Source organism: Adiantum capillus-veneris, chromosome 5, assembly GCF_014529385.1.
Source record: "Adiantum capillus-veneris isolate H3 chromosome 5, ASM1452938v2, whole genome shotgun sequence".
NCBI lineage: Eukaryota > Viridiplantae > Streptophyta > Polypodiopsida > Polypodiales > Pteridaceae > Adiantum > Adiantum capillus-veneris.
Window position 1 is genome coordinate 157,192,014 of NC_140935.1, and position 10,472 is coordinate 157,202,485.

Here is a 10,472-nt window from a genome sequence, read left to right on the forward strand (position 1 = left end):
TAACACTCAAAGCAGCGAGATATATTGGACAAAGAGGCGAATTCTCACAATACATTACACAAGATACGCATGTAACACGCCTGTTGCCTCTTCAAACCATTAGGCTGACTCTGAACCTTTCGAACAGAAGTCAGAACTGTTTCAGTAATCCAAATGCCCATCAACAATGGGCTGTTTGGATGATTGATAGCCTTGCTGGGGAATCAATAGTACAACCTTCAGGAAAAAGTTGCCCCTCTGAAGGTTACCAGTACACATGAGCCAAGAATGACAACCCTGCATACAAGTATATACAAACCATTTAAACATGTGAGCACAGCTGCGGCTTTTTGGCTCAGGGCTCCATAATTTCCGGCCAAAAATTAGCTTTGTGAGGGTCAGTACCAGCTCTGAGGGTCAGTACTAGTCCTCTAGGCCCAACCAACCCCAACTAATAGAAGGGAACTTGAGCACTATGCAGCAAAATTTCAATCAATTAATATGGTCCTCTGACTTCTCCAAGGGCCCCGTGTCCCAAGTCGCCCACTGTAAGGAAGGTCAATTGCTGCGTGGCTTACCCAAAAACTCAAATGCTTTCAAGGTTTCAAATGCCCAGCTTGACCGGAATACATTTGCCAAACATCACGCACAAAGAGCTACAACTATCCACCTTCATCAAGCCTACTTTGTAACCCATCTATAGGGCCACCCGAAGTTGAAATTAGTCCAGAATGTGTAGCTGAAACCTGCCCAAAACAATGTCTCCCATCCAAATCCCTGCCAGGAATCAGGATCGGATCGCCTTCGAAGTTGTGCAAGTCATCAGCTTCACTAGTTGCTTGTACAGGATAAGGTGGCCGATTTTGTTGAAAGATGTCTCCATCACAGTTCATCCCTTGATCCGTATATCTCGCAAGGCTGTCTGTTGAAGTAGTTCGAGGAGCAGACTGAGAGAGAGAAGCTATTTCCCTCAATTGATCCCGATCTTGTTGACCGTCAATAGCCGCAGATGTTACTGTACAATCAAGGTTGGAAGTCATGGGCACCCGGTTGGCTGTCGCTATGGCACCTGTGCAGTCAGGGGCTCCAATGGCACCACCTGGCTTGTACCCATTTCCAAGTCCCTGCACACCAGCAAGTCCAACTTCACTAGAAAAATGTTCCGTTCTGTTTGTAGCTCCGTGCGGCAGCGTCCTGTTCATCATTGATACAATGGGCCTGCCTGGTGCCTCTCGCTGTCCAACCCACCCTGGTCCAAATGGAACGCCTGTGGGCAAAGCCCTTCTAATTTTCTCTCCGGCTACTTTCCACACTTCTGGCCCCAGGTCTGCGGCAAATCGAGCCAGACTCCTTGCATAAGAAAAATCAAGTTGAAACGCTGCCTGCAAGTCACGCACCAAGTGAAACCATGAAAGTTATCCTTTCAGCATGCTTTCCTGCTACAAATTTTGCAAGTGAAAAAACGGCTTACTGGCACAAATTGCAAGGGACCACCACAGACAGTGTTCCCTAGAGCACTGCTTTCAGTGGCAGAGTAATGTCTGTATGTGCTACGCCGGCTCTCCTCATTCAACTGCCACCTTCTGCCATCGAGTAATCCCAGTGACCTGGCTAGATACCCTAGCATGTCAATCGCAGCACAGTTCACGTTAGCATGAAAAACTCTCGCTTTCGCACATGCTAATAGGACCAATTGAGCTCCATGAAGAATGCAGGTGTGCAAGGGTACCTGTAGGATCTTCCTTCTCAACGGTGTTGACCTTACTTGAGGTCTGTGCAGCACCACCTTGCCAATCAACATAGTAGCTATCTGCCACAAAAACCTGACCAGATGCCCGGCCAACCCCTCGACCTCCTACATTGGACAAAGGCTCTGCAACATAATCTGACGTCCAGGACTTCCAAGGCTGCTTTTTCTTGTGCGATTTCTTCAGATGAGGCGCCCCCACCTTTTGCTTGAGTATGGCATCAGCACCAGCAGTGCCTGTTGTCTTCAAGGCATCTAGAATTCTCTCGGCAGCTGCTTTGATGGCACGAGCCTACAAGCACCATAAGTCTCTAAGAGGCAATGACGTGGCACTTTATAGTGGGGTTGGAACAAGTCACTACCTGTCGATGATACACAGTCCCGGCGGCATTGAAAGTCATTGCATTGCTACATATGGCAAAAATATCCTTCTGGCAAAAAAGCAGCCATTAAGTGACAACACAGCAGAAATAAACAAGGAGAAAGACCAAAAGAACCCATTTTCACTATCAAAGCTTACCTCGAACAATCCCAAACTGGTGTAAAAATTAGCGGAAATTCTTTTTCTCATGGTTCCAAAGTCCATGGGTTCCTTTATTACATCATAATAATCTGGTACCTGATATTTGGAATATAACACTGAGAAACCAACATAATCTAGTTTTATGTAAGCTAGCAAAGCAGCCAAACTCTCAGGTACCTCATTTGCATCAACCGGTTCAGCAAAAGCCCCATAACTATCTTTTCTGCATTTACAAAGAGGGAAAAAAAGGAATGGAAATGTCAGCAACACGTGCAAAAAAATTTGTACAATACAACAAATCTGTCATTAAGGTGAGAACATATACTTCTGCAACTTATCTAAAATCCCTCTCAGCACTTTCTTTCCGGGAAGAGATGCATTACCAGATCCTCCCAACGTCTCTGAAAACGCGAGACAAATAATCCTTCGATTAGGACACAAACATAGAGCCCTACGACATGTAAAATCTAAACAAAGGAAAGGTTGGGAGACAAACTTGATGAGGGATCCGCTGCAATTCCACCCCTAAGTCCTGTACCCTACATTCACGAATGCTAATGCTTAGCCAATGTCTCCAAGTTCCAAAAATACACAAAGCCAGGAGGCCGACTTCATGAGGGCTAAACTGAATTTCATGAACATATGAACGAAACAACACACTTATGCAACTCTTTAGCCGCTACATTATCTAGGAAAACGATTGTTATCAACACAAATTTGTAGAAACAAAGGCTACAGATTATCTTCACGTGTAAAAAAAATAGAGATATCATGTGCTGCACGCTGCAGTAAGTATAGACCACAAATAAAATCCTCTAGTGCATGCACTTGCAAAGAACTCAAATTAATACACCTTGATGACCACCATTGTAGCTGCAAAATTTAATCTACAATTTGACGTAGCATTTTCCAGCCATTGCTTTTAAATATTTGAAGACAGTAGAAATAAATACTCAATTTCGCCTTCATACCTCTGAAACGGGCTTGGAGTATGCTTGCGGCCTATTCCATGCTGCAGGATCTGTAGAGTTTGGCAGCCTCCTTGCATCTTGTCCATCCAAAAGGACTGCAGATGAAGCTGCAGATGTTAATCGGGGTGGAGGAGGAAGACCATTTGCAAATGCCACAGGTGGTTTCGGTGTTCGATGCAGCCCACCAACTCCTGATACTGGCTCCTGATGTCCGGATGCCGAATTTTGAGGGCTTCTCAAGGAACTGCGTACATGACGATTTCCTTCGAGGTGCTGCTCTGAAAGCTTGGGTCGCTTTGCACCTGGTTCAACTTCCCCATCAAAATCTTCCTGCAGTTGCAAGACGGATTGCTCCTGCCCATTTTGCCTGAGAGATCTCTGTACTTGCTCATGCGGTCTTTGTGACGGACCCCAATTTTCCCCTTCTTCAAATTTGAACCTGGATTTTTGTGCAGCAAAACGCTCCTCGAGAGGAAGATCACAAGAAAGCTCCTTGGATCTGTCCCGCCGACGTCTTGATAGCGTGTTTCTCCCGTCCTCTCCCTTCTCTTGCTCTTCAAAATCGTCTTGCCATTCACAAAAAATTCTTTGATCCTGGACAGCAGAATTCGCTTGTGGCAAGTGTAATGCAGAATTCGATTGTGAGTCGAACGATGAAGACGCACAGATCTGCTCCTGCTCAAGCTGCTGCTTGAATTGCTCAAGAAGTTTGGGGTGCTCCTGTTGAAGAAGGTGCTGTTGCTGGAGCTTGAATTGCAGCTCGGAGGCGAGTTGTTGAGTCTGCTGCTGGAGAAGACGCTGTTTGTGGAGATGTTGCTGTTGGAGGAGAAGCTGCTGATGGTGATGAAGCTGATGCTGCTGCAAATGATGATGGTGGTGGGGGAGAAGGGGGTTAGGGAGAAGAGGGGGGGAGGAGGATGGGGGGAAAGGAGAGGAGGGGGGAGGGGATAGAGAGGGGGAGAGGCGGTTAGGGTTAGGGGTGGGGGGGGCTTTGAGGATGACTTTGAGCAATTTCTTCTTCTTGAGAGGAAGGGGGGTAGTGAGAGAAGAAGGGGGGGTAGAGAGAGGGTGGATGCCAGCAGGAGGAGAAAGCTGCTCGTGAAGAGGGGGCTGCGAGGGAAGCCTCTTGCCCTCTCCCTGCATCGTCGTCGTCGCGTCCTTTGGTGGGTTGTTTTTTTTTGGGGAGGCTCTCTCTCTCTCTCTCTCTCTCTCTCTCACTCACTCTCTCTCTTTGCTTTTTCTCTGTCCGCCCATCATGGGAAACCCGCCCTCTCCTCTTCCTCTCTCTCTCTCTCTCTCTTGCTTTCCTATGCTTTTTCCATCTCTTGTTGCTTTCTTTCTTCCGAGCATGGCATGTTGCTTTGCTTCAAAGGCTTAAAGGGGTCGGGCCCCAAATGAACGAAGATGCCACTTTTATTCTTTCAGCAGCTCTCTGATCATGGGAAGGAAGCCCATTCTCCCAACACACCCCCCCCCCCCCCCCCCCCAACAACCTCTCTCTTGCTTTCCTGTCCCTTTCATGCTTTTCATCCCATGCCTCTCATCCTTCTCTCTAAGGTGCTTCATAGTCAAAATACCAAAGGTGCTGTTCTTGTTGCAAGATAGCCTATATAGCTGCTCCCCCATATCTCTCTCTCTCTCTCTCTCTCTCTCTCTCTCTCTCCCCTTCCCATCACAATGCTAAAACTTATCTTCTCCTTCACCATCTTTATGAGCTTGCGCAATTCGGCTACGATGAGTCTTGTTTGTTTCTATATAGTGTGAATGTTTCTATATGTGTTCATGAGTCTCGTTTGTTCTTACCAATGGTCTTGAATGGTCAATCCTACACCCTTTTTTAAGCTCACTCATGAACACATATAGAAACATTCACACTATATCTCTCTAATGTAAATATGTACATATGTGTGTACATGCCTAATTTTGTATGTATCTATATATATGTATATGTGTGTGTGTGTGTGTGTGTCTATCTTCAGACATCTCCTCACAACACACATCACATTCTCTCTCTTCCTTGTTGTCATCCCTCACTACCCCACCTCTCTCTCTCTCTCTCTCTCTCTCTCTCTCTCTCTCACACACACACACACACACACATCAAAGCTGACCAGATCCAAGAGCTAATGACGTATGTTAGATAGCTCCTTGAATTCTACTCCTCTTCAAGCTCGATGTTTCAGCTCTCTCTCTCTCTCTCTCTCTCTCTCTCTCTCTCTCTCTCATGCAAAAAAGGGAAACCACAGAGTCGAGCATCATGACATCATTACATTGGGCCCTACAATGAGCAATTGTTGGCACCGTTGCGAGCTCTCTCTCTCTTTCCCCACGACCCCCCAAGTGAACGCTTGGGTTGGCTGAGTGGACGCTTCAGTGTCCGGCTGTTAAGCTCCCTCCTTCAGCGTCTCTTCAACTCTCGCTCCCACCTTTCCGGCTCCCATGCTCCAACTACCGACGGACAACTCTGTTGTTTCGCATTGTTGGAGCCACGCAGTTGTTGCCTCCTTGTGATCGCCGCCCAGACCCCATACTGACTATTCTCGCTCATGTGTCTCAATTGTTGCCTATTGACGTTCATCTCTGAGAGACCTATTGCTTTGTGCCACGTGGAGATCCTCTTGGGCTATTGCAACCCCTTCAATGCTTGGAGACATCAAGACATGGTGGCATGACCACGCCGTGTTGGGGACTGCATGTTCACACGAGAGAGAGAGAGAGAGAGAGAGAGAGAGAGAGAGAGAGAGAGAATAAAAGCAAGATCTTGAGCACGGGATGGATGCAAGACATAAAGAAGTGGTTTGGGAGATGGGATGCATTACACTTGCTACATGATGCTTCAATTGACTCTCAAGTGAATGAAGCTTTTCTACAACGCCAATGTATTACGGCTTGGGAGAAATCCGGTGGGTCACGCTTCATACATTACACCACCTATATTGCCCCCAACTACAAAACCATGTTCTTCGCTGAGAGAGGGAACCATACTCACACTTACATGCTTGAGCCTATTCCCTTGTCCGCGATACGCACTATCGCAGCAATTCGACTTAGCTCCCATTTCCTTCGATGCGAGATAGGGCGTTGGGGCAATGGAGAAGAGTCAAATCGATTGTGCACATTATGCTCACTGCAAGTTCGAGAGTCTGAGTACCACACACTACTAGAGTGCTCAGCTTTTGATCACATCCGAACTTGCTTCTCTCACATTTTCAGCCATAACTTAGACCTACACACTTTCCTCTCCCAGCCAAAGTGTGGGCTCTCCATTGCGACTCTCATCACTACAATTTTGGAGCATCGAGAGTCACTCATCAGCCATACACATACTACATCACATGTAACTTTGGTCCCATAGGTCATATTTGACCTCCGAGGACGATAATAAAATCTATCTATCTCTATCTATCTCTCTCTCTCTCTCTCTCTCTCTCTCTCTCTAGCAATGGTGGGAGTCTCTCTCTCTATCTGTAGCGATGGTGTCCCTCTGTGTGTGTGTGTGTGTGTTGCCTTGTCGCTCTAACTGTTTGCCTTTCCCTCGCGACTCCCGGCCATTCCTTGAGTAGTTACTACATAGAATGGCCTGAATAGTGTTCTCCATAAAAGAGCTATGGCAACCAACACTGAGGCTAGTAGATCATAGGCATAAAAAGGCTCTTCAAAAGCAGATTGGTATGGAGTAGTAGTAGCTTGCTTGCATTCCCTAGGTGGAGGTTTGAAACTTTAGAAGGGTTCTACTCGTGGTATTTTCTCTACCTCACCCCTTACACATTTTGGTCATTCTTCACGATTCGTCCATACACTTTTACCCAACTACCATGATCCACCTCTCTCTCTCTCTCTCTCTCTCTCTCTCTCTCTCTCTCTCTCTCTCTCTCTCTCTCTCTCTCTCTCTCTCTCTCTCTCTCTCTCTCTCTCTCTCTCTCTCTTGCGAGCGCGCAGCGCGCGCATGCACACACATACAACGAAACATATATTCTGTGGAGTAGGGGAGCCTTGACCCCATCCCATACGATTGGCAAAGAACATGATGTATGAATGTGTGTTTTATTTATACAACATGGTTGCCATCACTACTTACAGTGGTCAAGCCATGTAATGGGTTCTAGATAAATGTGTTGGGGTATAAAGCCCAATGTGGTCGCCCAGGTAAGTGGGCGGGCCGCCAGGTATGTACACATGTTCTTTTGTAAAAACCTAATAAGAACTCACTATGCTCTACACATTACAGTAGAGCGAGTTCACCATATCGTCGTGCTCTTCTTCTCGCACTCTCTCTCGCGTCGCACTTTCGCTCGTACTCCTTCAACTGGTATCAGAGCTCAGATCGAGGCTCGGGGCAGCACTGCAGGAGGCTAGAGTCACCAGCTCAGATTGGAGTGAAATTCGACAGGCGAAGACACGGCCCCAAATCCTGTGGGTAAGCACGAAGGGCTTAGTGTTCTCAGAATTTCATTCTGAGGTCATCTCGGCCACCGTTCGGCTTCGACAAAAGTCTGCGCAGGCCATTTTCGACTACGTGGTCTCGACGGGTGCAGATCCGACTCTGCAAATTTGGGGTTTTCGGCCTACGACTGCAGGTGCTGAGGATATCGACACTCCCAGAGTGTTGATTTGTGGCTGTCTACACATCGAAGGACGGCTCACAGTTCTTGGAGGCGTGTCACATACGACATGGGCGCATCTACACACAGACTGTAGGCGACATCCACTAGTTCATCAGGTAGCTTGTGTTTGCTGCTTGATATTCCAGATTTCATCCTGACATTGCAGGTACTTCCACATGGGATGTATTGTCAGAGATGATGTATGTCTGTTGAGGGTTTGCTGGCTGTGAGTCACGCAGCAAACAACCGCCGCAGCGGTTACAGCATACAGTGGGAAATTTGTGGATGTATGACTTTGTGGGAAGTCTATGCACTGTCAGATTTACTAGCAGCCTTTGTTGAGGGTCGAGTGAGGTTTTATTGAGCTGGGGGATTCTTGAATGTTGAGATCCTTTCGGTGATACAGGTCTTGGAGCGATCCCTCGAGCACCCTTAGATAGGCAGCTAGGATGTATTGACTGTGAGTTAGACAGTTGGGATTGCATCTTTGCTTTACTGCCGTTGAGGCATTGTCGCAGTCTATGCTTATAGGACAGTGACAGGACAGTGAGAGACAGTACAGGTGCAGGACAGGTTTACCCACAGCTTATAGTGTTAGAGAGAAAGTGGTTTTTTGAGCTATTTTTTGGTCTGTTTTTAGTACACCAGAGCCATTTTACAAAGGAGACTCTGCCAAAATTTCTGCAGAATCTGAAGCTTTCTTGGTTCATTTGACAGGTTGATATTGGTTCAGAGGTCAGTTTACAAGGGAAACTCTGCCGAATTTTTCCCAGGAAAGTAAACTACTGTGAAGCGTAGCTATGGCTGGATCACAGGACACTGCTCTTTACAATATCAAGAAGCTGGATGGAACCAATTTCCCATTGTGGAAGAAGCAGATTTGGCACGTGTTGGTACAAAAGAAGTAGATAAAACCTATAAAGCTCAAGGGGATAAAACCAGAAGATATGGACGAAGATGAATGGAGCGAAATGGATGAATTGGCACTTTCTACCATTATGCTGACTTTGGCAGAAAGCGTTTACTTCAATGTAGCAGACGAGATGTCGGCTTATCAAGCATGGTTAAAGCTGAGTGATCTTTATGAGAAGCAGAGTGCAGCTTCACAGGTATATTGGCTTAAGAAGCTTGTTGACTTGAAGATGAAAGAAGGGACACCTATGTCCAATCATCTGAATGAATTCAACACAATCTACAGTCAGTTGTCAGCTCAAGGTGTCAAGTTTGATGAACCTGTTGGAGCTATGTTCCTGTTGATCACATTGCCGGAAAGTTGGGACACTTTTCGCACAGCTTTGAGTAATTCTGCACCTCCAGATGGTTTGAACATAGCATGTGTAGAAGGAAGTCTGCTTACTGAAGAAACCAATAGAAAGACAATGGACAAAGGCAAAGGAACAGCCTTCGTTGTCAGGGGAAGGACCAAAGAAAAGTACAAAGGTGAAAAGAGGAATCAGTCTCGTAGCAAGTCCCGCAGTGCTAAAGGCAAGAGTGACATAGAATGCTACCATTGTGGCAAGAAGGGTCACATGAAAAGAGACTGCAGAGAATGGAAAGCAGAAAAAGGCAAAGAGAAAGCTGAAGACCATGGTGAGAAGAACAAGTCCTCAGTGAAGATTCAAGAAATAAATGTGACAAACACTGTTGCAGAGGATGACAGTCTAGTGTCAGGAGACATCTACTTCTTGAAGAATACAATGGACTCAGCTCTTCTTACAGCATCTGATGGAAATGCACTGAGTGATTGGATTATAGACTCAGGGGCATCACTTCATGTGTCTCCAAACAAGGAGTGGTTTACTTCTTATGTGACCACTAAAGATCATGTTCGGCTAGGCAATGGGCAGACATGTGAGATCTTAGGTGTTGGAGATATTCAATTGAAGTTTCAGAATGGCTCTTCTTTCACGCTGAAGAATGTGAGACATGTTCCCTCAATTACAAAGAGCTTGATCAGCACAGGTTTACTTGATGATGCTGGCTACGTCACCACTTTTGGACAGAACATGTGGAAGATATCCAAGGGTTCTATGACAGTAGCACATGGAGTAAAGTCTGGAGGACTTTACATGATTTATGTATCAAATGTCTCTAAAAATGTAATCAATGTAACCGAGCAGCCGAACGTTTCTTTGTGGCATAGCCGGTTAGGACACATGTCCAAGAAGGGAATGGAAATCTTGTCTCGTTCTGGTTATTTGCCTGGCTTTTCATTTAATGATTTTGAATTCTGTGAACATTGTCTGTATGGTAAGCAAACACAGCAGTCACATAAGCATAGAAGCAGTAGAAGAGATACACAGTTGGCACTTGTTCATAGTGATTTGTGTGGACCTATGCCTAACCTATCTCTAGGGGGAGCTTCTTACTTTATGACATTTATAGATGATTACTCGAGGAAAGTATGGGTTTACTTTCTCAAGCACAAGGATGAAGCGTTGAGTGTTTTCAAAACGTTTGTGACACTTGTGGAGAATCAGAGTGGCAAGAAGCTTAAATGCTTACACACTGACAATGGTGGAGAGTATGTTTCAAAGGCCTTTCAGGACTTTTGTGAGTCAAAAGGTATAAAACGTGAACTTACTGCTCCTTACAATCCTCCTCAAAATGGTGTTGCTGAGAGGATGAATAGGACCATACAAGAGAAG

The 10,472-nt window shown here is 46.0% G+C and overlaps 1 protein-coding gene across 2 annotated transcripts; it reads right to left on the reverse strand.

The window, feature by feature from the left end:
* On the reverse strand, positions 1-4,438 carry LOC147458379 (uncharacterized). 2 transcript variants are annotated; one of them, XM_086513032.1, is made up of 8 exons: positions 3,221-4,438; positions 2,746-2,788; positions 2,575-2,650; positions 2,247-2,472; positions 2,089-2,154; positions 1,709-2,018; positions 1,451-1,599; positions 1-1,361 (listed from the first exon to the last, which is right to left on the reverse strand). In XM_086513032.1, the coding sequence occupies exons 1-8, from the start codon at positions 4,361-4,363 to the stop codon at positions 642-644; spliced, it is 2,733 nt and encodes a 910-aa protein (XP_086369158.1). In that variant the 5' UTR covers positions 4,364-4,438; the 3' UTR covers positions 1-641. The 2 variants fall into 2 exon arrangements, with proteins under 2 accessions (XP_086369158.1, XP_086369157.1); XM_086513031.1 differs by having other exon boundaries at positions 2,089-2,157; positions 3,221-4,435.
* Positions 4,439-10,472: the final 6,034 nt, after the last annotated feature.